This window comes from Mercurialis annua, linkage group LG3, assembly GCF_937616625.2.
Source record: "Mercurialis annua linkage group LG3, ddMerAnnu1.2, whole genome shotgun sequence".
NCBI lineage: Eukaryota > Viridiplantae > Streptophyta > Magnoliopsida > Malpighiales > Euphorbiaceae > Mercurialis > Mercurialis annua.
In genome coordinates, this window is record NC_065572.1 from 9,404,665 (window position 1) to 9,430,218 (window position 25,554).

General features: G+C 32.5%; 3 protein-coding genes across 4 annotated transcripts; 1 reads left to right on the forward strand and 2 right to left on the reverse strand.

The window, feature by feature from the left end:
• Positions 1–1,699: 1,699 nt before the first annotated feature.
• LOC126674440 (translation factor GUF1 homolog, mitochondrial) lies at positions 1,700–7,531 on the forward strand. 2 transcript variants are annotated; one of them, XM_050368882.1, is made up of 12 exons: positions 1,700–2,101; positions 2,666–3,416; positions 4,462–4,618; positions 4,746–4,800; positions 4,932–4,999; positions 5,082–5,186; positions 5,286–5,357; positions 5,505–5,618; positions 5,939–6,079; positions 6,160–6,219; positions 6,650–6,857; positions 7,010–7,531. In XM_050368882.1, exons 1-11 carry the CDS (start codon positions 1,754–1,756, stop codon positions 6,813–6,815), a joined length of 2,037 nt encoding a protein of 678 aa, XP_050224839.1. In that variant the 5' UTR covers positions 1,700–1,753; the 3' UTR covers positions 6,816–6,857; positions 7,010–7,531. The 2 variants fall into 2 exon arrangements, with proteins under 2 accessions (XP_050224839.1, XP_050224840.1); XM_050368883.2 differs by having other exon boundaries at positions 2,011–2,101; positions 2,670–3,416.
• Positions 7,532–8,168: 637 nt separating this feature from the next.
• On the reverse strand, positions 8,169–12,642 carry LOC126671390 (probable WRKY transcription factor 72). The gene is made up of 5 exons (XM_050365156.1): positions 12,532–12,642; positions 12,351–12,437; positions 11,245–11,763; positions 10,087–10,200; positions 8,169–9,116 (listed from the first exon to the last, which is right to left on the reverse strand). The coding sequence occupies exons 1-5, from the start codon at positions 12,556–12,558 to the stop codon at positions 8,328–8,330; spliced, it is 1,536 nt and encodes a 511-aa protein (XP_050221113.1). The 5' UTR covers positions 12,559–12,642; the 3' UTR covers positions 8,169–8,327.
• Positions 12,643–14,559: 1,917 nt separating this feature from the next.
• LOC126672221 (zinc finger BED domain-containing protein RICESLEEPER 2-like) lies at positions 14,560–20,536 on the reverse strand. Its single transcript, XM_050366171.1, has 13 exons — positions 20,532–20,536; positions 19,652–19,675; positions 19,471–19,552; positions 19,309–19,347; positions 19,179–19,190; positions 18,977–19,015; positions 16,753–18,877; positions 16,628–16,664; positions 16,524–16,558; positions 16,379–16,469; positions 15,908–15,967; positions 15,103–15,184; positions 14,560–14,670 (listed from the first exon to the last, which is right to left on the reverse strand). Exons 1-13 carry the CDS (start codon positions 20,534–20,536, stop codon positions 14,560–14,562), a joined length of 2,742 nt encoding a protein of 913 aa, XP_050222128.1.
• Positions 20,537–25,554: the final 5,018 nt, after the last annotated feature.

The following is a 25,554-nucleotide window of genomic DNA, read 5'->3' on the forward strand; positions in this document are numbered from 1 at the left end:
AAAAAGACCAAAACAGGTCTTTCTATCCGGATAGATTCTATCCGGATAGTTTTTTCCAATATATAAATGATGAAAATTGTTTATTTAGACAATGTTGATTTTTTTAATAGAGATACAGTTTATCGAAAGGGATTAAAGTACGAACTAATTGTTTATTTATACAAACTAGTCTAACAATTAAAACAACAAAGATAATTGTTTATTTATACAAACTAATATAACAATAACTAAATTCTTACATCTAAAATAACGGTATGAAAATTATCTTCTATCTTCTACAACCCTTAAAACTAAATATTAAAATAAAACATCATAATAAGTATTAAAAAAAATCTTCAATCTTTCTCTATTTTAAAGATTTGAATAAAATCAAAAAATTTATGGTTTGCAAGCTAAAAGAACTTCAAAAAGTCTTAATAGGATCAAACATCCTTCACTTACAAAACAATGATCTTCAAAAAGCTTTTAAAAAACCAAAGAAGAAGAAGAAACTTTATTTGTGGAGTGTTTATCAAATAAAAAAACAATTAAAACTATTTAATAATATAAGAAAAGGTAGAAGAGGAGTTTTTCCGGCCAAAAACCACGCTTTCTAAACTATGTTGATTGTGAATAATATTTATACGGTGAATTTCACCTGTCAGTCAAATTTATATTTGCAGAAAATTGTCTTTTGAATAATTTTGAAATATATATATATATGGTTTTTTAAGTTTAGCCTCTCAACTCGGAAAAATCATATTAACAATGTCTGAACTTTTTCAATTTTTTTATTTCGGACTCTAAACTATTTCTTTTTTTTATATTAATTGGCAAACTAAATTTCAATATTTCATTTTTTTTGCGATTTAAACTTAACATTTAAAACGTTACGAATCTTTCCAATTTTTGCAGTTTATAGTCCAATCCGTTTTTCGGTAATTATTTGCATATGTGGCAGCCAAATTATTCACATATTAAATCCCAACGTTTTAAAATTGTATAAATAAAATCTCAACCTTTCATATGTTTACACTCTGTTGACCAGAATTTAAAATGAGACTATAAAATGCAAAAATTAAAAAGGTTCGGATTTATTTTGTAAGGTTTTAAATGTTAGACTTAAATCGCTAAAAAAAATAAAAAAGTTAGGATTTATTTTGCCAATATTATTTTATTTGTTATTAGATCACCAAACTATTAATAGAACTATTTTTTAAAAATTTCTCCATATAATTTGTCATTTTTAAGCTACATATATAATATATCATTGTATATATAAGCATTATTTTTATAACATGCCACTTTATTTAAGTAAAAATAGAACTAATTTTGTCGTATAGCTCGCCGTTAACTATATAAACGGCTATAAATACTTATTTAATATTGCTAATTCTGTTCAAATCAACATATTTCACTCTCCATTACATCTATAAATACTAAATTGATCTCTTTTGTATTAAAAAAAGTCAAATAAGTTATTCAGAATTTCTATGAGTGGAAAAAAATTCAAAGAGTCATCCATAAATTTAAATTTTCAAAAAGAGTTAAAATTTATAAAATTAGGTATAATTGAAAATGAAAAGTGTAGATTTGGACAAAATAGACGATTTTACAAGATAATAATTTAATTGAAAAAAAAAACTGAATTTAACTTGCAGAATTCCATTTTTTCAAACTATAAAAAAGGAATAAAACGACGACGTTTCTTAAAAACCAAACTTTTGGTGCACCTTTGTGATCAACAGAGTTGCAGAGAATCACAAACCTGGAAATGGGTTCTTCTTCTTCTCTATTCAGACTTTCAAAAACCCTAAAATCTCCAAAATGCCAATCTCTTCCTCTCCTCTCATTTTATTCAAAATTCAATCCTCTAAACTCTTCCCTTTCCAGATTACAAAACGACACCCGTTTTGGCCTCCTGACGCATGATTACTGCTCAAATTCGCGCCAAAACAGCACTCCTATAGATTTAAGCCAATACCCAACGGAAAGAATTAGAAACTTCTCAATAATTGCTCATGTCGATCATGGCAAGTCAACTCTCGCTGACCGGCTGTTGGAGCTCACTGGTACTATCAAAAAAGGGCTTGGCCAGCCTCAGTATCTTGATAAGTTGCAGGTTTACACTAATTTTGATTCTATTTTACTGATTTTTCCGTTTTTTGTTTGTTTTGAGGTGAATTAAAGAACTGGGTATGCTTTTATTTGCATTTTTATTGAACCCAATTTAGTAAGCATAGTGTCTTTTTGTGTTTTGATGAATGCTAAAGAGAAAAAAATAAAGACCGCATCGGACTACTGGAGTTTGAAATCAGATTATGGGAAGGAACAGTTCGCTACCAGCGTGTTAATCTTGTCTGTGTTGAATTATCAGTATGATAAGTTGATTTAATCCTATGATCTCTTTGGCGTTGCAATCTAGTGAAAAGTAGTTTCGAGGGGGATAGAAGTAGTTTGTTGCAATTGAGGAAGTATGATAAATTGGTTTGTTTTAAGCTCATACTAATGACTATTTCATATGTAAGCACCCTGAGCTGTAATGTTTTGTATGATAATGGCACCTATAGGTCTGTATTAGTTGCATCTTTTGATTTCTTCTGGTTAAACTAGAATTACATTGATTTTGAAACTCTTATGAATGTAATTCTTTGTCGTTCATATGATGAAATTTGGATTGTGTTAGGTAGAGAGAGAAAGAGGAATAACTGTTAAAGCTCAAACAGCCACTATGTTCTATAAGTACAACTTTCGTAGCCTCAATAATGATAATGCTCAAGCACCACCAGCGTTCCTACTAAATTTAATCGATACGCCTGGTCATGTCGATTTCAGCTATGAAGTGTCGAGGTCATTAGCAGCGTGTCAGGGTGCTCTTTTGGTTGTGGATGCTGCACAAGGTGTTCAGGCGCAGACTGTAGCTAACTTCTATCTGGCATTTGAATCTAATCTGGCAATAATACCTGTAATAAACAAAATAGACCAGCCAACTGCTGATCCTGATGGCGTTAAAGCTCAATTAAAATCAATGTTTGATCTTGAACCTGATGATTGCCTCTTAACATCTGCTAAAACAGGGCAGGGTCTTGAGAATATCCTCCCTGCAGTCATAGAACGAATACCTCCTCCTCCTGGGCTAAGTAATTCACCTCTGCGTATGCTTTTGCTGGATTCATATTATGATGAATACAAGGGAGTAATCTGTCATGTAGCAGTTGTGGATGGCGCTCTGCGGAAGGGAGAGAAAATTTCTTCCTCAGCAACTGGCCAATCTTATGATATTCTGGATGTTGGCTTCATGCATCCTGAACTTACTTCTACTGGAATTCTCCTAACCGGACAAGTGGGTTATATGGTGAGTGGCATGAGATCAACCAGAGAAGCACGTGTCGGAGACACTCTGTTTCATACCCGAACCAGTGTAGAACCTCTACCAGGTATATGGCCATCATCTTTCTTCATATTCCTGATGTTTAAAAATATTTTTTCATCAGTGGCGGAAAGTCTATGCATAAATGTATTTGTTTCATGTGCAGTAATTTAATTGATAAAGAGTTAGATCTTAGAAATGCATGCAGAAATATTTTATAGCTGGAGTAAGCATGTTTTACTGTTTTCTGTTGCAAATTGCGCATAATGCATCTTTTCACTTCCTAGTATACGTATATCTGCATAAGCTGCATATTTTATTTATCTCAGAATAAAATTTATAAGCTTAGATGTCAGAATAAAATGGACAAATCAAAGTACAAAATAGGTAGTGTGGCAACTGACAAATATGTAGCATGAAACTATTTGACACATTGCAGAAGAAATATTTAGTTGAAGAAGTATACTTTTGTTAGAGCATCTCCAACAAACTCTTTAAAAGAGTTTAACTCTTAATTTTAGAGAGCTTGGTATTAAAATAGAAGTCCAATGGACTCTCTATAATACAAATTTTAAATAGAGAGTGATTGGCTCTCTACGTGTGCAGAGCCAAACTCACTCTCTATTTCTTATCTCTTTAACATAATTTCAAATTTAAAGCACATGGATTTTCTTTTTGTTTTATAAAAAATATTTTTTTGATTTTTTTCTCAACATAAAATAAATAAAAAATAAAATTATAACAAAAGAAAATAAATAATAAAGTGCTATATTTTAAAGAATTCATTGGACCAAAATTTAAAATTATACTCTTTACATAAAAGATGCTCTTTATTTTCAAAAATATGCTCTTTATAATAAAGAGCACCATTGGAGATGCTCTTAGCCTCGGTTACTTAAAAACAACGTACACAGAACCAGAGCTGGTGACTGGCATGTTCACAGATCAAATTTCTGTTCGACGCTTTTAAATTTAATGACAGAATGATAAAAAAAGAAATAGAGTAGTGGTAATGAGAATGGGGAGAGAAAAAAGGATATTTTATTGCTAAATTTTGATTATTCAGTTGTACTTATAAAATTCTCACTTTTATTTATGCTTTTCCATTGTAGGTTTTAAACCTGCAAAACATATGGTGTTCTCTGGTCTTTATCCAGCTGATGGGTCTGATTTTGAGGCGCTTAACCATGCAATAGAGAGACTGACATGCAACGATGCTAGTGTCTCTGTTACTAGAGAGAGTAGTTCTGCCCTTGGCCTGGGTTTTAGGTGCCTCTCTTGCTACAGAGTGATTTTTTCTTTGCTACTTCCAGTATCAAAGGATTTCGCTTTTCCAACTCTTTTTTAATTCTTATGATTGCATGTTTTAACTCCATTTTTATTGGTTTATTTGCAGATGTGGCTTCTTGGGCTTGCTTCACATGGATGTTTTCCATCAGCGGCTTGAGCAGGTGATATTTCCCTATTCCATGATTGCCTATAGTTTCTATTTCCTATTTCGTACTGGTATAAATTCACTTTGATTGAAGTTAAGTCATTTTGTAAAAAAGAATAAATAGAATATGGGATTTGTAATTGGCAGGAACATGGAGCTCATGTCATTTCTACTGTACCGACTGTTCCATATATATTTGAGTACTCTGATGGAAGGTATGACTACTCATGTCTCTGTAATTTTAAACTTGATGTCTCTTGTGCTTTGCCCAACAATACAAATTGCTCTCTTTGTTAGCAAAGTAGAAGTTCAGAATCCTGCTGCACTTCCCTCAAGTTCCAAGAAACGAGTTACTACTAGTTGGGAACCTACAGTTATCGCTACAATTATCATCCCTAGTGAGTAAGCTCTCATACTGTGATTCTCTATCTTTGCATGACAAATTGTAATTCTCTGGCATACCAAGTAGTAACTCATCTACTTTCCACTTCTCCATATAAGGTATGTGGGACCTGTTATTACTCTTTGCTCCGAGCGTAGAGGGCAGCAATTAGAATATTCATTTATTGACAGGTAATTTATTTACCCGATTTAATTTAGTGCTCAGTTATTTTATCTGAATTATTTACGGGTATAAGGAAGCCCCTTTTTCTGCAGTTTTTTTACCCTTTCGTATTTTCATGAGTAGAATACTGATTCTTTTAATGTTGATCTGTGAAGTCAAAGAGCATTTATGAAGTATCGCCTGCCGCTGAGGGAAATTGTCGTTGACTTTTACAACGAGCTGAAAAGTTTATCATCAGGATATGCATCATTTGATTATGAGGATTCAGAGTATGTGTTGTGTCTCTTTCTCTTACACTAAAGTGCATGTGAAAGCGGACTAAATTTATTCACATCACTAGAGAATGTTTTGCTGCATTTAACTAATATTGCAAATGGTTTTGTTGAAATTTTACTGTCTGAACAAATGGTCATTCTTGTTGCTTTTTTTCTTCTTCATTCTAGTATTGCTTACATATTATTACGTCAATATCTTAGGGTATTAAGAATGGAATTGGAATAGGGAGCTGATAATTTTGGGGCTTTAAGATAATTTTGTTACTTTTCTACTTTGTCTTTATTTTCAAGATTATAATGGACGTCATTAACAGATATCAAGAAGCTGATTTGGTGAAACTTGATGTACTCTTAAATGGTCAACCAGTTGATGCTATGGCAACCATCGTTCACAATTTGAAGGCCCAACGTATTGGTCGTGAGTTGGTGGACAAGCTGAAGAAGTTCATTGACAGGTGTCCTAATTTCAACTTTGTACTTTTTTAAGTTTTATTTTCTTCTTTCCACATGATTCTCAGATTTTTATTATGGACAGGCAAATGTTTGAGATAACGATTCAAGCAGCAATTGGGTCAAAGGTTGTTGCAAGGGAAACGTAAGTAATATAGTTTCTCTTTGTTCTGGGCTGTTTTTTTTGTTTGTTTGTTTCATCAGGTCATCTTGTCAATTACTGGTATTTTCTTCATCAAACATGTAGTATGTCGATATTATTTCTTTGGGCTCTTCTAATGTGCACAGTTAAGGGTGCTGGTTAATAGAAGTTAAATTAGTTACGATTCTTAAATTCTTTAGGATGACAAAGCAACTGACAGTTTGGTGGACTCTCGTTTTTCATCACTTGTAAATTTTATCATTAGAACAACCCCATGTTATATTTTCAACATCTTTTGTTCAAAGTGGTTTGATTTTATCAATCTTATTCCCATTAATAATGATCAGATCAGTAGATATTGGATTTATCATTTCATTTTCGAGCTCAACTTTTATGTACTATCATTTGTTAGAATAATCTCTCTGTACTGTAGGATTTCGGCTATGAGAAAGAATGTTCTTGCTAAGTGCTATGGTGGGGATGTTAGTCGGAAGAGGAAGCTTTTAGAAAAACAGAAAGAAGGCAAGAAGCGGATGAAGCGCATTGGTTCTGTTGACATACCACAGGAGGCTTTTCATGAACTGTTGAAAGTGTCGTAGATTTTATATTTAAATAATCAACCTACATATTTGGTGATGCCGGTAAGGTCACTTCTCTTTTTTTGTGATATAAAGAAATAGAAAAAGAAAGAAACATTGATCATTAGAGAACCCAAAAGATCTGTATAGCGTGATTCTGATTTCCGATTATGTGCGTTCTTTTGCATTTGCTTGATATCACCTGCAATTTGTAGGTTGTTGCACCAATGTTCATATGATCAAGCATTGAACTTTAGGCGAGCAAAAAGTCTCAGGCTGCACAATTGTTTATGTGAGGGGAAATTGAAGTAAAGACTAAGAACAGCAAACACTAGGCATGTGAAGAAAGCATACCGATTCAGGCTCTGCCTTATTTCTTCCAAGATTTCTTTCCAACATCTGGTGCTTGCCTCTTAAGAAGTCCATCAGAATCGACCATTTTGCAGCATAATTATAGTGACAGTTATCTGTTTTTGACACAATAATCTTCTAAGGTCTAGAGTTGGTATTGGCTTTATGACATGATCTAGACATGCATTTTTAATTCCAGGCTGTGTTTATTGCAAGTGGTAGAGAAAGCATAATCTCAAAGTCTTGTATTTATTCTGATGTAACCCTTCCGTTTGGAGCGGAAATACCTTTTGACCAAGAGAAAGAGTTGGCAATCGGAAATGTTGAAATGGAAAATTTTCTCTAAGAATATTTTATAGATATAAAGTTTTGAAGTTTCATTAGAATTTTTGGAAACAGAAATGAAATGCCGAAACATGGCAAGTTTTCATTGAATATAGGAATTGTAGAACTGAATAGTTTCTGATGATGAGAACCCTATAATGCAACAGTATCAAACTGCTTCAAAGTTGTTTCAGAAGGTATCAGACCATGGACGGCTGACATCTTGTTATGAGAATGTGAAACTTCAGATGATTATTTCAATCCCTAATGGTAAATCTTGCTTGGACACTTGTAGCTGTCAAGAATATTATCTTTGCAAAATACCAAAGAAGTTTTATCTATCTACAACTATGACCATAATGATAATAAATGATTTAAAAATAATTTCGACAGACTCGCCTATTTTATGAATATCGTTTATGGCGATGATGTTTCACTCATTGAGCACTTGTTGGAACTGTTTTATGTTAAATTTGTAATAGTTTTGACACTCACCAAGTTTTCATTATTTTTATGGTTTTTTTCCAAATGTGAGGATTTATTTGCAGTTGCACTGTCTAAAAACGTTGAGGGTCTGAATGATAAAAACACAACTAAAAGAATTCATATGCTCTTTCTAAAAATTTGAAAGGTTTTTCTTTACCTTTCTGCCAGCCAAATATATTTCTTCAATAATTCACTAGAGCTATTGCACATAAATAACTGAATGCTATCTCTCTCTATAAATATAGCTTAATTAATGTCTAAAAAACAAGGTTTTATGAAATCAAATGGCATACAGATGAAGGAATGTTAAAAATAAGAAAACAGCATCAACATTTTTTTTTGCCATTTTCTTAAATTCAACACTTGCTGTATCTAACTCTTATGATCCTTCTTATTAGTATCGATAGACGAGGTCGCACTGTTAAATATGGAAAACGGCAATGTTGCAGGTTGCATCAGACTTCCCATTTGAGAAGTCGAAGACGACGACAAGCCACTGAAGTAGCTCGAAGCACACGACGGTCCTTTCGCAGTTTGCGTCAACGAGTTGATAGCATCCACAACTTTCTTACCAGAAGAACTTTCTGCGGCCATTTTGATTCCTTGGCTTGAACTTGAGCTTCCCATCATTGATGAAAGAGCAGAAGCTATCACAGTCCTGAAACTTGGATCGCAAGTTATCGCCTTCGTTAGGGTTTCTGCCAATGCCAGCTGCGAATAACCTGCTGCGGGCTGATGATGCATTTGTTGTAGGTGTTGCTTGTTCATCAAGGATCCGTTATAGGTTTGGTTGCTCCAAAAAGGCGGTAAAACGGGGGATTGAGCCGAAGAAAAGTTGAGATTATTGGTTGATGGGAACAATCTTGAGGATGAATTAGAAGTAAGGTCTAAAGTAATAGTTGGAAATAAAGGTGAGGAACTAGGGTTTGATAAGTAGAATTGTTTGGAAGTTGAATTGTCGTAGAGGCTACTGAAATTGAATCCATTGGTGTGATGATTATGAGTAGCAGTAGCAGAAGAATGGGATGAAGAAGATAGTAACATGGAAGCAGCTGCTGATGTAGTGGAAGCCATGGCTGTAGCTGTAATAGGAAGTTGATGGTTGTGTGTTCCTTCGTACGTTGTTATCAAGATTGACATGTCTTCAGCACATCTTTGTACCTGGAAATCATACAATTTAGTAATAAAATTAGAAATTATTTCATATAATTCTCACACTCACTCATCTCCTAATCCGATTGAGTACATGATCATCCCGGTTCATGGGTTTGTGATTCAGGATCAAATAACTCACTCAACCATTTGATTAATTAAAGACTACAATTTATATTTTTAAGTTAATTAAAAACAATACTTTTTATTTATAGATCAATTAAGGATATAATGGGATCATTCCGGTCCCTGAACTTATTTATATTTACAAGTTTATCCTTATTTGACTTAAAAATAGAGAATATTATTCTTAATTGATCAAAATGGCTGAATATGAGATATTTAACCTAAATCACGAGTTTTTTTTTGTATCCAGAATGACCCTTTATTCTAATTATATAAACTTATATCCGGGAATCAAATAGATCTTATTTGATCAATGAAGGTCAAACATATTCAAATTTTTCTAAGTTCATTCAAATACATCCAAATCAATATGAAATAATAAGAAGGCAATATTCTATATAGTTTTAAAGATAAATTAATCCGTAGAAGAAGAATTTTGTATAAAATTATATATATATATATATATATATATATATATATATATATATATATATATATATATATATATATATATATATATATATAAGTTCTTAAATTTTACATCTGTTTTTCAATTATGAAATAATTTATCATAAAAATAAGTTAAGAAATTAAAAAATATTTAATTTTGAATAATAAGATTATTAGTTTTTTTATTAACTTCTTGAATATAATTAACATGATTCACAAAATTCGTTAATTTATAGTATTGTATACATATAATCATTTTGCTGAAATTATAAAATTATGGCTGTATTAATTAACCTTAATGAATGAATTTAGATCTAATTGTCACATAAATTGGTGCATCAAAGTGATTATTCTCTCAAAAAAATTTATTATTGAATATCATTTATTTTGAGGACGACTGTACCTGTTTTCTAACTGGGCAAGCTGGGGCAACTGTGCATCGATAATAAGCTCTTGGACATGGGTTCCCTTTGGAAATTTTCTGTCCATATTTCCTCCATTGACACCCATCATTCATCTGCATAATTTTCATCAGGAAAATTCATATTAATTTAATCAATTATAAATGATTCCAAGAATTTCATTTTAATTATATTTAAGTCGTCCAATTCAATCAATAAAGCTTAATTTTACGTTCGTAGTAGGCATTGAATGATCGTCTATTATAAATAAATTCACCAAATTAAACAAGAAAATGCTAACTTATGACACAAGAAAAGACCATCATCCAATAGCTACTACGTGAATAAAATAAAATTTAATAGATTCAGTTGAAATTAGTAGTGGAAATAAATTATTATGATTGATTAATTATAAAAATTGATTAAATAAATAAAAATAAATAGTGCATAAATAGTCATTTCGGTCCTTCAACTTGTGACTTTGGGTTAAATAACTCATTCTTAGTCATTTTGATCAATTAAACAATACTTTCTGTTTTTATACAATAATCTATATTTTTAGGTCAATTATTCATAGATTATGTTCATCCGGTTCCTAAACTTGTTCGTATTGTGCAATTTTCTCTTTATTTGACTTAAAAATAAAAAGTATTGTTCCTAATTGATTAAAATGACAATAAGTTATTTGACTCCAAGTTATAAATTCAAAAACCGGACTGACCCTTTATTCAAAATAACTTTTTTTTTTCTTTATTCAAAATAACTTTGAATGTTTAAAAAAAGGCCAAATGTTGTAAAAAGGCCAAACCTTTTATAAAAGTTTCACAAAAGTCCTGACCTTTCAATTTTGTCGATTTTGGCCAAAAACAAATTATTTGGTTTCAATTGTGGCCAACTCTCAATCTGATTTCAATTTGCCTATGTGACGCCTATGTGGCGCCTATATGGCATGCCAAATATTGAAAGGTCGGGACTTTTGTGAAACCAAATAATTCATTTTTGGCCAAAATCGACAAAATTGAAAGGTCAGGACTTTTGTGAAACCAAATAATCAGTTTTTGGCCAAAATCGACAAAATTGAAAGGTCAGGACTTTTGTGAAACTTTTGTGAAAGGTTTGGCCTTTTTACAACATTTGGCCTTAAAAAAATTGATACTAACCGTTGGAGTATCGCATCTAGCTCTAACGCAAACCCTAGCTCTCTTAGCATTACTTTGTTGAGCAACCTCATCGTCAATACTTCTCTTTAGATTATTAACCTTGCTAGCCGGTGGCCATGTCTGTTCCCCGGCAGCACCGCCTTCATCGTCCTTTACTCTTTCCAAACTATTCGACGAGCTACGGTTCAAAACCGCCGTCTCAAATTTCGAGTCCAAACCGAGGCTCAAGCTGCCGGCTTCCAACTCTAGGGAACATTTTTTCGGCTCGGTTGGAGACGGAGTGGATCTTCCGAGGCAAAGTGAAACTAATTCTGCAGATTCCTCGGTTCCGTCGCAATTACGAGGTGGATCAGCTGAAAGATCTTCAGATTTTTTGGGATTTTCTTGATGAAGAATGTTGAAGAAACGAAGTTTTAGCAACTTGTAATCTTTCTCTACTTGTTGTAGCATTGTTTTCAGTCTTTGGTTTTCTTCTCTCACTTCTCCCATTTCTGCTTTAGCTGACTCAAGAATATCTTCCTGTATATATCAACCAATTAAAAAAAGTGGCCTGAGTTGCTTCAAATATTTTCATTATCGCAAAAACTTGAGGTGAATGGAAAGGAAACGAGTAAAGGGTCAATTTGATCCTTGAACTTATAACTCGAGACCTTTTTTTGCCTATTTTATAGGTCAATTAAGGATAAAATTGAATCATTCGGTCCATAAACTTGTTTATATTGTATAATCTTGTCAGTAATTGATGTAAAAATAATGAGTATTATTCTTAGTTGATCAAAATAGTCGAAAGTGTGTTATTTCATCTCGAGTCACAAGTTATGAAACCAAATTGGTCCTTTATTAAAAAAAAATACTAATATGAAAAAAAATAATGTTCATATTTAAAAAGCGATCAATTTCAAGAAAGATTAATTGTGTTTTGGAAGAAAAATAACAAAAAAAAAGAGAATTAATCATATTTATTTGGTTTATGAAGAATTAAAGATTCGTCGAGAGCATAACTAAGAGATAAGATGGACGACCGCTCCTCTTAGAGGCCGAAAAAAAAATGTAAAAAAAATGTCAAGAACTATAAAAAGGTTGCATATATGTTATAATTAGCATACCTCTTTGCTATTACTTGAGCCTTCATTGCTTGATGAAGATGGCTTTATAACACCATTAATTTCCTTCAAATCTCCTCTAATTACAAGCTGATCATGTAATCAATATCAAATATAATTAATTAAACTGTTGAAGTTAATAAAATCCAAAAAGTATAAAATTCTGATAATATATGCAGCATACCTTATTATTTTCACTACAACTGGCCATTTTTGTTGTTGCAGATCCCTATATTTTCCTTTGCTTTTTTTTTTTATGGACTGACAATGTTTATTGGCTACTTCTTATATAATAGAGGCTATGAAGTCTTCCAAAACATTTAAAATTCAAAATAAAATCCCAGTGCTCAGCTGTCTATTACAAAAATGTCAACACCTTTGTGATTATTTAAATATTTAGATAAAATAAAAAGAGTAAACAAATGTGGAACAATTCAACTTCAACTTCAAATTGTTTCACAGATAAGACCCAGATGGGAAAATAGACTACAAAGAGAGAAATTTAGCTGGAGAGAGAGCGCTAAATCATCGGGAAGACATGTTTTAGTGAACAATTACATCAGTGGTGCTTGAACTTTTCTAAACTTTCTTTTTTGATGAGCGAACTTTTATTTAGTGTTTTAAATTTTTTGAAAATGTACTTATGAAACAAGCGTTGTTAGCCGTTTTTCAACTATAAATTGGCTAAAAGATAAAAAAAAAAACTTCTTATTTTTACTTAAATATATGCATCATATTAGTAAAAATAAGGATTATTTGTTATATAAAATTTCTACCTTAAATTTGTAACGATTTAAACATAATGTTTAAAACTTGGCAGAGAGAAAGCCAACATTTCATGTTTTGGCATTTTCCAACACCAAGGCATTTTCTTTTTCCACCAAATGATGGCGTTTTAGCGGTTTTCAATCAATAAAAACAACATTGAATAATAACTTCCGACTATATAATGCCAAAATTTGACAGGTTAGACTTTTTTGTCAAATTATAAAAGTTATTCTTAAATTACTATATAAACACCAAAAGTTGAATTTTATATACAACTATCTTCAAAATAATAATAGTTGTGTGTGTACTGTGTAATGATACACTTATAAATATGAAATTAAAATGAGAAATCATATCAGCAAATTCAAAAATAATCTTTGGCTTTGTTAATAGTTTGGTGATCGGAAAATGGATAAAAAAAAACTCATTTTATACATTTTTTAAAAGTCGAAATACTGATATGAAAAAAATAAAAATTCAGACACCAAAATAGAAAATTGTAAGAACTTCAGGCACATGTCTAATTTATCTTTATTTATTAGTATTATAATTGTGTTTGAAAAATTATTAAGCAGAAGAACTATCTTTGAAGCTTCGTACAGAGGTGGTGACTTAATTAGGGCTAAATGGTCAAAGAATCAGCTGTGACGCCTTAGATCCGGTGGCCGGTGGGTTGTCAGTGTCAACGGTGGAGACATTTAGGGTTTTGTTAATACATTTCGTTGTCAAGTTTCCGGTCAATACGCTTGTTTAACACGATGTACGTAAGATATTGCTGCTCATGCCATTGACCTTTATTCATTTCTTGTTCTTTATATTAATTAGTACTACACAATGTTAATTACATTTATATGTACTTCTAGGGTTACACAAGTCGGGGTGTGCAATGGTTTTTCGGTTAGATTTGAAATAAAAAAATGTTAAAATTGATTAATATTTGAAAAAAATTAAAAACCAAACCGAATTTAGCAAATAAAATTCAATTTAGTTTGGTTCGGTTTTACCGAAATAGAAGAATAATTGTTCCTTTTAAACAAAAATGTATATTTATCTATCTACATCTATGATCGTTTGTCAAATATAATATGATCATGAAATTTTGTCAGTTTAATCCATTATTTTCAACTTTTGTCAAATATACCCACGATTTGTTAGATATAATAATGACACGATATTGCATGTCCACGTGTACAAAACTTATCCTATTTAGCATATCCAATAATATCGAGTCACGCCAGCTAAAAACTAAGCACGTTCAATTATTTGGTTCGGTTAGATATATAACGTCTTAAATTGATTCAGCTAAAAATTTAAAATAATTCCATTAGTATTTAAGTTTGAAAGGAAACCTCTGGAGTTAACCTAATCTAAACGAGTCCATACTAAAGAATTACAAACGATTTTTATTTTATATTTACGTTTTCCGAAAATGAATAATCTACATTTAGCTGACTTGAAAATTTGAGTTTATTGGCATGAGACCACTGGTTATAGAGGCTTTGGCGCTTCGGACATCAATGTAGGAGGTGTTATCAACAGGACTTACTACAGTAATCTTCGAGGGAGATTGTCAAGTATTGATAAATGATACTAATGTCTCCTCTAGTGACGACAGAGATGACAGAGTAGTTTTAGAAGACATATTCAATCTAATTTCCCGATTTTTATAAATTAGATTTCAATATGTTAACCTTAAATGTAATTGGGTAGCCTATTTGGTGGTAAAAAGAGCCCTTATCGATGACTGCTTCTGTAGGTTTCATCATTTTGTTATGAAATGGCTCACTCAAGTCTGTTGAGGAGTTATTCATTTGTGTACTTTTCATTACATTCAATGAAATATAACCTTTGTTAAAAAAAAAAACTGAATGAAGGTGACATTAATTTGCTGTATTTTAATCACAAGACTTTCGACTAAGTATATACATAATTCACAATCAACCGTCAAGAATAGAAAAATAGAATTCAACCGATTATAACTTTTTACCAAATTTTGATTGGTCGTCATTGCTTCATCTCCCTTGACTCTTGGCATACATATGACTTTTGGAGGGTTTTTTTTAATCTTACTAAGTAACCAAATAAATTAAAAAGATGTAATATTAGCATATAATTAATTTAAATTATTTATAACTCATACAAAAATAGTTAGTATAAATTAATTTAGAATTTTATATCTAAATTTTGCAAACCACTGTTAGTCTCATCGCAAATTCAATAATTAAATACACTATTTGACCCTTCAATTATAGGGGTGAGCACGGTTCGGTTCGGTTCGGTTAGGTGTCCAGAGCCTCTGATCCAAATCAAACCACCTTTTAAATCCCTAAACCAAATTTCCCTAGTATGGTTTACGGTTATTTCGGTTCGGTGAACCGAAATTTCGGTTAAAACGGTTTGGTTCGGTCGGTGACCGAATTCACAGTTTATAAAAACTAAAAAAAAAATTAAATAATTAAATAAAAACTTTAACAGTATTACAAGTTTACAACTCATCATAAATTGTAAAAAAAAGAACCTAACTGATAATATTACAATTAATTTACCCAAAAATAGCCTAACTTGCAAATTTACATACCAAATAGTAATTACAAATCAGAATTACTAAACTTTACAATCAAATAGGCTATACAAAAAACTGATTCAGGCATTCAAAAATACTGCTTTGAATCAAAATGCCAAAAGTGAAGGTTTATAATTTAAAAACTGCAAAATTTAAGTTAGGTATCAGTATGCATTTAAAATGCAATGCATATTGATACTGCAGTCAGAGACTCAGAGTATGCCTCCACCAAAAAATCCTTCCACCAAAAATGCCTCCATCAAAATCAGTTTGCAAAATTTCAGATTTCCTGCAAACATAAACAGAACAGCAAAAGAAACTAGTAAAGAGTAACAACAAAATACATTACATGATAAAGAAAAAATACAATATAAGGCTCAGACTTCAAATTTTTAAGTCAAAACATCTCAACTCTTTTGAAAGGCAACATTTTATGTCGCACAATCAATGGTCAAGTGTATTTAAGACTTCAAATGGTGGAAGCTTCATCATAGCCTTAACAAACATAATAATAACTAATGATAGATTAACACAAGAAAAATTCAGAAACATAACATAACCATAAATCAAAAACCAAAAGGAGAAGCTTGATCTCATCAATGCTAAATGTAACAGGGCTCAGACTTATAAATTTATCAAGTAAAAACTAAGGTCATAAAAGGTGGCAACTATTAAAAACCAGTGCCTCAACAGTTACAACCTAAAGTATTTAAAATCATTGACAGTGGAAGCATCATCACAGCCCTCATAAAACAGAGAAATCAAAACTGAACCTCTAATATCATGCCAATCTATCATTATCAATTATCAAAGACATAATCAGCAAAACAATGCAAAGATAGGACCAACAGAACCAACAAAGGCTCCCACCACCAAAGGACTAGATAAGTAAATGGATAATAAAGAAGCAAGCAAACAGTAAATAAAAAAGGACTTCAAGAAGACAAACTATTGTTCATTAAGAGCAGTAGATGGATCTTGAAGACCTGAGAAAAAACACAAACAAATTACAGTTAGTACAAATTTAACTAAAATACATGAAACAAAAAAGAATGAATAACTTAAGAAAAGTACCTTCTTCATGTTGCTCCATCTCTTCTAGTGATTCCTCAATAGAGACTGGCTTAGATGGATCTCTTAGCCAATCTTGAGTACAGACCAATGCCTCCACTATTTTAGGAGTCAAGCAACTCCTAAAGTCATCAAGCACTCTTCCTCCAGTGCTGAAGGCTGATTCTGAAGCAACTGTTGAGACTGGTACTGCAAGAATATCACGGGCCATTCTAGAGAGGACTGAGAACCTCTCAGAATTTAGCTTCCACCATCGCAGAATATCAAAACTAGCATCATTTGCAACTACTGCCTCACTTAGATAAATTTCCAACTCATTTTTTTTGCTTCCACTCACACCACCAGTCTCTAACATTTGCTGTAAGAATCGTTCTTTCAGCACAGAATTAACTTGGGAGGATTGAGCAACAGGTTCTGCTAATTGGCCACTGCCCCCAGTGGCAGTAGTGGCTACTTCCTTCTTATAAATGACTTCATAGTCATTGAATAACTCAGCCAGATCCTCCATCACACAAGTATACAAAAACTTTCCAGCATGACAACCATACAGTTGATTCAAAGTATATCCCAAGTAAACAATTCTGTCCCGGGGGTCTAAAATATTTGCAAAGAAAATCAACTTGTTCATCACATTAGGATCACCCCAGTACTTATCAAATTTCATTTTAGTTGCCATTGATCTTAGACAGTAATCACTAGACTTAGTCCAATCTTGCAAAATAGTTGACAAATCAGAAATCTCATTCAAGTGGTTGTTAGAGGTGACATAAAGAGAACCAGAAATTCTCAAAGTCATCTTGTAAAAACATTGTAACAACACACATAATTGCCTAACCTTATCCCAATCATGTTTATCAGGCACCTCATCTCCCAAATCAATTCTAAAAGAAGCTTCCACATCCTCATATTCCTCAAAAACAGGTTGGTACAAACAAGCAGTGTCTAACATCAAGTATGTTGAATTCCACCTAGTGGGCACATCTAGACACAAAGAACGCTTACATTCAAAATCAAGTGATTTTTTGCATTCTTTAAATTTGCTAAGTCCGAGAGGTGAGTTTTTTATATACCTAACAGCTCCCCTAACCTTTTGAAAAGATGAACCAGACTCTTTCAAACCATCAGACACTACAAGATTCAAAATATGTGCAATGCATCTCATGTGAGCATACTTGCATCTAACATGTGTACTACCCCAAGTCAACATTTTCTTAATAAAAAACCCCATTGCAGTAGTATTGTTCTCAGCATTGTCTAAGGTAACAGAAAATATATTTTTTAGCCCCCACTCTTGCAAACAGGTCTCCATAGACTTAGACAAATATTCACCCTTATGCCTTGAGCATGTAACAAAATAGATAATCCTTTTATGCAACTTCCAATCATTATCAATAAAATGAGCAGTAATACACATGTAGTTCAATCTTTGATTAGAAGTCCAAGAATCACTTGTTAGACTAACTCTTTGACTATGAGTTTTAAAAAATTGTTTCAGTTTCAACTTTTCATCAACAAACATAGCATAGCAATCCCTATTCACAGTCCACCTAGAAGGCATTTTAAACATAGGACAAGCAAGACTCATCACTCTTCTAAACCCCTGTTTCTCAACAAATTTGAATGGCAACTCATCAACTATAATCATATATGCAATTGCTTTCCTAACTACTTCTTGATCAAATTTCCAAGTAGCAACAGAAAACAGATTATCAGCAGGTCTAGCTTCCACATTAATAGGTTGAAAAGAGAGTAAAGCTTGTCTAGTTTCTACACTGTGTGGGTGTTTAGTACATCTAATTAAATGACTTCTCAAAATAGAGGTACCATTTTTTTTAGCATGGCAGTTATATACCCTAGCACAGTAGCAACACTTTGCTTGCATAATAGTACCTTTGCCATCTTTGATTGCATCAAAATGCTCCCAAACAACTGAACTTTGCTGATTCTCCTTCCTTTTTTTAGGATTTGCCTCCATATTAGGGACATGATCAGCAACAGGGTCAGTATTGGCTGCCACATTGCCAGATTGAGACTGCCCAGGTGAAGCAGCAGCATCTGAACCAACATGAGATTGGCCATCAACTGCTACTTCTTCTAGGGCAGCTAAATCAATCATTTCAGGGTCCATCTATACAAGAAAAGAACAAAGGGATCAATACTGTATGCAAATTCCAGACTTAAAACTTAAAGCAATAATATGGATGCAACTTGCAAAAAAACATATTACCTTTATATACAACACAGTCAAAGCTTCCACCAAAGCTTTCTTTTTACAGAAATCAACCAACAATTCATGCAAGATAGAGAGAACCAAACATCAGAAATCAAGTCCATAACCAATAACAAATTACAAGGAAATTACAGAAACATTAAAGGTCCAATGCACACAGGAAAAGATTACCTCTCAATCAAATTAAACAAGCTTCCACCAAAGCTTTTTCCTAAAAGAATCCAGTCATATATTCATGCAACACAGAACATAAACAACAATTTAGCAAACAGGTCATAAGAACTACAAAGGAACAGAATACATCTCTATCAAAGTATGAAACAGAATACCTCTCTATCAAAGAAACAAGCTTCCACCAAAGCTTTAACCTTTTGAGAATCCAGTCATTTATTCATGCAAAACAGAATAGAACCCAAGTTAGAATATCATAACCAGAAATCAAAATATAGAACCCAAGTCAGAATATCAAAGGTCACAGAATATTAAAATACCTCAACCACAATCAAAGTTAACAACTTCCACCGAAGCCTTGTCTTAAAATCAAGGCTTAAGCAGAGAAATACCCAGATCCCCCTGTAAACAAACAAGATAAGGAAGAAAACTGTTTGAATAGGGAAGTTATAAACTATTTTCAAATGAAAAAGAGAAATAAGGAAAAGTTGAAAAATTTACCTTAAACTACTATCGATTAAACCTCTGAGCACCAAAACAGTGACATACAACCATGATTCAAAGGTATTTTAGAACCAAAACCTTTGCGAATGCAAACCAGAAATACCCAGATGAGAACCAGAGGAACAAAGATGAAAACCAGTGAGGCAGGAACACAATATGAGAAGTTTAATCGACAGAGAAGAGTAGAACCAGATTGATGTTCATATTGATTGATGATGAGAGTTTTAATAGATAATAAAGAGGATAAATGAACAGATTGATAGATGATGAGAGGTTATCAATCGATAGAGAGGATTGAGAGCAGAGATGAGAGATTAGTTTTAGGTTTAATCGCCATCGAGAGAGAAGAAAGGAGGAGAGATCAGATGTTAGGTTTTAGAGAGAGGAGAGGGATAAGGTTAGAGAGAGGCGGCTGATGAGAGAAATGAGGGTTAGGGTTAGAAATTTAGGTTTTTATATCAGGGGGTAGATGTTAGGGTTACAAATGCTGGGGGGTTTTTAGGAAGTTTTACCTGTATTCAAAACGACGTCGTTTTGTGAATCGGTTTTCGGTTCGGTTCGGTTAACCGCAGGCTGAAACCAAATCATCTCCACAAACCGGTATTTTTTAAAACTCTAAACCAAATCACTCCAATTTCACCGTTTTAACCACTCCATTCATTTTTTCGTTTCAATTTGGTTCGGTTTTTCGATTTGGTTCGGTTTTTTGCTCACCCCTATTCAATTATATCACGTATTTTATGACATTCTTCTACCATCATCATTTGTTATTAAATAATTTTATTTTTTGTATTTTTGTTAATTTAACTTTTCAAGAATTTCATTTTTTATCATTGTCATATCTCATACTATGTTATATGTCAACATATATTTATACGCCATTGGATACGTAAATTAACATGGACAAAAATGTGTATTTAAACTCCGATGAATGCCTCAATAATATTTTTCATGCTGACATGTTTAATTTTAATCTTTAATTTTACTTCTCAACTATATTCTTTTCGTCTTTTAACACTTTTTAACAATTGTTTTTAACATATTTCACTTTTTGATTTTTATCTTCAAGGGATTTCTTTTCCTAATATCCAATTCTAAAATAGTTTTATTTTAGAATGTATAAATTATAAAATGAAAACCCTTGTAATCACACATCATTAAATGCGTAAATGTTGTTTGTAAATTTGTAAATAAACTAAATGAATAAATAAAATATTAAAATAATTTTTACTATTTATTTTTTGAATTTTACTGATTGATGATGATAAATATTGTAACTATATCAATAACAAAAATAAAATAATTTTTTTTAAAAGATATAGAAGAGAAAGTATATATGTTTAAAATTCTTAAAGTAATAATAGTTTAAATAGTTATATATTTAATTTTTTTGTGCACAACTATAATATTATATGAGCATAGGCAAATCAGAACACCGATGAGATATGTGGATTGTACTAATACAATTGAATTTTGGTGGGAGCATGAGGATTTCACAATTTTGTGGCTGAAAGTTGGATTTCGTTTTTCTCTAACACTCCAAATCTCATTCTCATTCAGAGATTGAGAGAGTTGCGGTAAAAAATCAAAATATGGAATTTGGAGGTGTTTAGAGATCAGAACAAGAGAATTAAGGACTGACTTAGGAAATTTTTATTAAGAAAATAGTTGCTGAGTCGGGTTTGCTTTCAAAGGCTGAAAATAATAATCTTTCCAAATTCAAAGATGATTTATGGGTAGCAGAGAAGAGGGTAGATTCGTTATAGGTTCAGAAGTTAAGGCTGAAATGGAATGTTGAGGGGGATAGAAATACTACGTTTTCCCACAGTGTGGCTTCTACCCATTATAGGAACAAACACATTTTTTCTATTCAATTGGAAGACAATATTTACCTAGAGCCTAAAGATATCAGATTCACATTAGGGAGTTATTTAATATTCTTTATAGCCGACGTGATAGGGTGCAATATGATTTGTCGTGTTCAGACTTTTCTAAGTTCAAAGGTTGTTAGGCTGATTTATTGGTTAGATTGTTTGTTGATAGTGAGATTTTCAGTGCTCTTTTTTCTTGCGGTGAAAAGAAGGCACCGGGTCCTGATGGATTTAATTTCTATTTTTATTGGAGAGCTTGGATTTTTTTTTATGAAAGATGCTATTATTGATTTCTTTTCTGGGTTCTACAGATTCAATATCTTGTCTAATGATATTAATTCGTCGTTTATGGTGCTTATTCCGAAGGTGGCGGTCCAATATTAAGGACTATCGACCAATTAGTAATGTAAACGGTATTTTCAAGCTGGTCTCTAAGGTTCTCTCTAAGATATTAGCACTGCTTCTAACTAATGTGGTTTCATATAGTCAGCATGCTTTTATGAAAGTGCGAAGCATTTTGAAGTGTTCTATGATAGCAAATGAGTTAGTCCATTCAGCTTCTAAAAGGAAGGAAAATATGCTTGTCCTAATGTTTGATTTTCAAAAAGCTTTTGACAGTATTGATTGGAATTACCTGTTTTCTGTGATGTGGTGCATGAATTTTTCAATTAAATGGATTGAGTGACTACGAAACACTTTTGTTTTGGTTAATGGTAGTCCGATTGATCCTATTTCCTTCAGGGGAGGTGTTCGACAAGGTGACCCAATCTCTACCTATTTGTTTGTTATGGATGTAAAGGGGTTAAAGCGGATTCTTGTTAGATCGTGTGCCTTGGGATTCACGTAGGAGTATTGCTATTCGGCGGATCATGAGCCTATATCTCTGTTTTAGTTTGCATATGACACTCATTCATTCCTTTTGATATTGAAAAGTTAAGGAATTTGACCCGTATTTTTTTATTGTTTTGAACTTATTTCTGGGATGATCATTAATTTTCATAAAAGCTCTATTTTGGAAATTAACGTCGACGAGCTTAATTTATTAACAGCTGCGTAAACGGTTGGATGTAAGATTGATTCTTTCTCAATCAAGTATATAGGTAAAATGACGTAAATTTAGCTATTTCTTCGAACAAATATCCATTGGAAATTCTTCCTTCCTCCATAGCTTTATTGGTTACTTTCCGTTCAGTTTTCTTATATATCTGGTCAATCAAACGATTACATCGATAAGAAATTCTAATATTTTTTGATAAAATAAAAAATTGAATAGATTACTTTTCAAACGGATACATCTAGCGATACTTGTTATAGAACGAGAAAAAATCCAAGCCGGTGACATACTGCACGAAGCCTGCCAGCTTCGCTTCGTACGGAAGGTATACAAAAAGATGTTCCATTGAATCAAAAAAGCTGGCGAAAAGATACTTTTCAAGTTGCACACTATCTTTTCAATTTCTTTCACCATAAGAATTTGGTCGTCCTTCTTCAACGATGAAGTTATCTCTTTAAAGAAGATACTCTCCTCTGTAGTAAGTTCCCACACCTCTTTCGAAAGAAGCTCTCGAAAAGCAATCAACAAAAGACGCTGCATGAAAACATGGCAGTCATGGCTTTTCATGCCGATCATTTTTTGCATTTTTTGATCGAGACACCTTCCCAAATTGGACACATGCCCATCCGGGAACTTCAACTGTTTAACTCATTTTAATAGAACTTGTTTTGATTCTTTATCAAAACGACTTCTGAACAGAAATTCTTCATCACACTGCAAACAAACCCTAACCGCTTTTCGTTTGTTCATTCGCTGAGTATTGAATCCGTAATCATCCTCCAAAGATCACTGTTCAGTAAGTGTCATAATTCCTATAATTTCCAGATTTTACCTTTGAACGATATTCCGTATTGTTGATTGTTCTTACTCGTTTTTAGATCGAAAGTGAAACCGATTGATTCCAGACGTTCCCGACTCACGTATCTTAGTTTCGCTGAACGGTACGCTATCGATCTCGTTCTAATCAATCCCGTTTCATCGTTTCTTTTTTTGCTATGTGTTCTGTTCTTGGGTTGTATGGCTTCTGCCGATTTTGTTCTTCACTGTTGGACATGTCTTTGCTTAGTTTTGGTTATAAATCCTTTGGGTCTTTGTTAGTTTAAGCTTTCGATTTGTTTCAGTCCATCGTTCTGAGTTTGTTCTTCGTAAGTTTGGATCGGTTTCCTGCCGTATGTTACATATGGTTTTGTTTTTCTTTTGATTTGGAAAATGCCTTGGTTGTGTAGTAGTTAAATGGTGTGATGTATATGATTTGGTTATAATGTAAGATTCATGTTGAATTTGGAAAACTTAAAGGTTCATAATTGATGTTTTTGGCTTCTGTTTTGGTTTGGGCATGGCGGGTCTGCTGTTTGTTCAAATTGAGGAAGATGATTGGCCAAATAACCATTTTAATCACCAAAGACTTTAACTTTAATCAACTTAATCCTTAAGGTTAAACTTTAAACTAATAACTTGGGTTTTATTTGTTTTGAAATTAAATAGTGATAACGTTAGATTATTATTATTTAATTAATATAATTACTCGGGTAATTGTATTATGTTTCGAATTGGTATAATTTGGCTAAATTACAATTTAGCCCTTAAACTTAGTTTATAACTTGATTAAGTGGATTTTTGATTAATAACTTTGTATTTGGTTTTAATTATAAACAAAAACGATTAAATTGATTTGGATATCTTTTGGCAAAAGTACAGTTTAATCCCTATTGGCTAAAGTACAATTTAGTCCCTAAACTTTTTATGACTTATTTAATTAAGTTTTTGGGTTGTAACTTGGGTTACTTAAAATTAAAGTTATTGACTTCCGCTTCTAAAATGGGTTATTATTTTATGGAATTATTTTATAAATATAAACTCGGGTTTATATTTGATAAACGTTTTGAGTTGGGTTAGACTTGGGTCACCCGACAAGAGTGGTTAGCTTGGTAGATATTGGTAACTCGGCTAACACACCAATTGAAAATTTATTATTATTTAAAGTTATTTAATAATATTTATAAGCTGGATTTTAAAGTGAGGATTCAATTGACTTATCTTGTGTGGGCTTTATTACCTAATGGGTATTTTTGTGTGTTCTGCCTTGTTTATTTCCGACGTGTTAATGGTGCTAGTCCTATGTGGTGTCTAGTACTCTCTAGAGTTAGGGTCTGTTTTTAATAATTATTTTATTTGTCTAGACCCGTCTATTGTTCGTGCTCCAGAGGCGAACCAGGATTAGTTGCTTGCCGGTATTTCACGTGGATTAGCAAGCAGTGAGTTTGTACTTACTATTTACCGCTTTATTAAGTAAATTGTTATTTTAATATTAAATATATATTGTACGTATATTTTCGAACTGTTTTTATATTATGGCTTCTAGTTGGAACATGCTACCTAATGGGCATCATTAGGACTGCGTGCGCACCGGTAATGATCTGGGAAAGGTATTTATGGTAATGTGGTAACTCGGTGTGAGCATAACTCTCGGGACCAAGTAGAGTAACTCGGTGTAGCTCAGCTCTCGGGACTCTGGTATAAGTGTGGTCAGTGGTAACTCGGTGTAGCTCAGCTCTCGGGACCAGACCTATTGGATTATGTTTATTATTTAGAATTGTGGATTAGGGTTCCAACTATTATTCGTAATATCATTATTAAATGTTTTAAACGGTTTTAAAAGGTTTTCCACTTAATAAATGTAGATAGTGGTATAAACTCATCTCAGTATATCTGACCCCGTTGTTTTCCCAATTTTCCCAGGGTTATGATCTGAGAGAGTCTGGTGATCTCCGCATTTACTTTTCTTCGGAGGTTCCATTTATTTTTGATAAACTGTAAAACTGTTTTATTCTTAGACCGCAGTAGTAACTAGACGTCTTTATTATTACTGTATATTTTGTCGGATTGGTTCGACTGGTTATATTGCTTTGGCATGATTATAATATTTACATTGATTTATGATAAATCTATATTAGTCTCGGAATTGGCTAAGCATG

Bases quoted from the DNA above. Each gene is read 5' to 3' on its own strand.
- LOC126671390 (XM_050365156.1), bottom strand. From the start codon at position 12,558: ATGGCCAGTTGTAGTGAAAATAATAAG. The intron at 12,438-12,531 runs GTATGCTGCATA...TTACATGATCAG, and splicing joins GTTGTAGTGAAAATAATAAG to CTTGTAATTAGAGGAGATTT. The intron at 11,764-12,350 runs GTATGCTAATTA...TGATATATACAG, and splicing joins GCTCAAGTAATAGCAAAGAG to GAAGATATTCTTGAGTCAGC.
- LOC126672221 (XM_050366171.1), bottom strand. The intron at 18,878-18,976 runs GTAATATGTTTT...TTTCTTGTATAG, and splicing joins TGACTGTGTTGTATATAAAG to ATGGACCCTGAAATGATTGA. The intron at 16,470-16,523 runs GTCCTATCTTTG...TGATAATGATAG, and splicing joins AGCCTTTGTTGGTTCTGTTG to ATTGGCATGATATTAGAGGT.
- LOC126674440 (XM_050368882.1), top strand. From the start codon at position 1,754: ATGGGTTCTTCTTCTTCTCTATTCAGACTTTCAAAAACCCTAAAATCT. The intron at 4,619-4,745 runs GTGCCTCTCTTG...GTTTATTTGCAG, and splicing joins GCCCTTGGCCTGGGTTTTAG to ATGTGGCTTCTTGGGCTTGC. The intron at 5,619-5,938 runs GTATGTGTTGTG...CGTCATTAACAG, and splicing joins TTTGATTATGAGGATTCAGA to ATATCAAGAAGCTGATTTGG.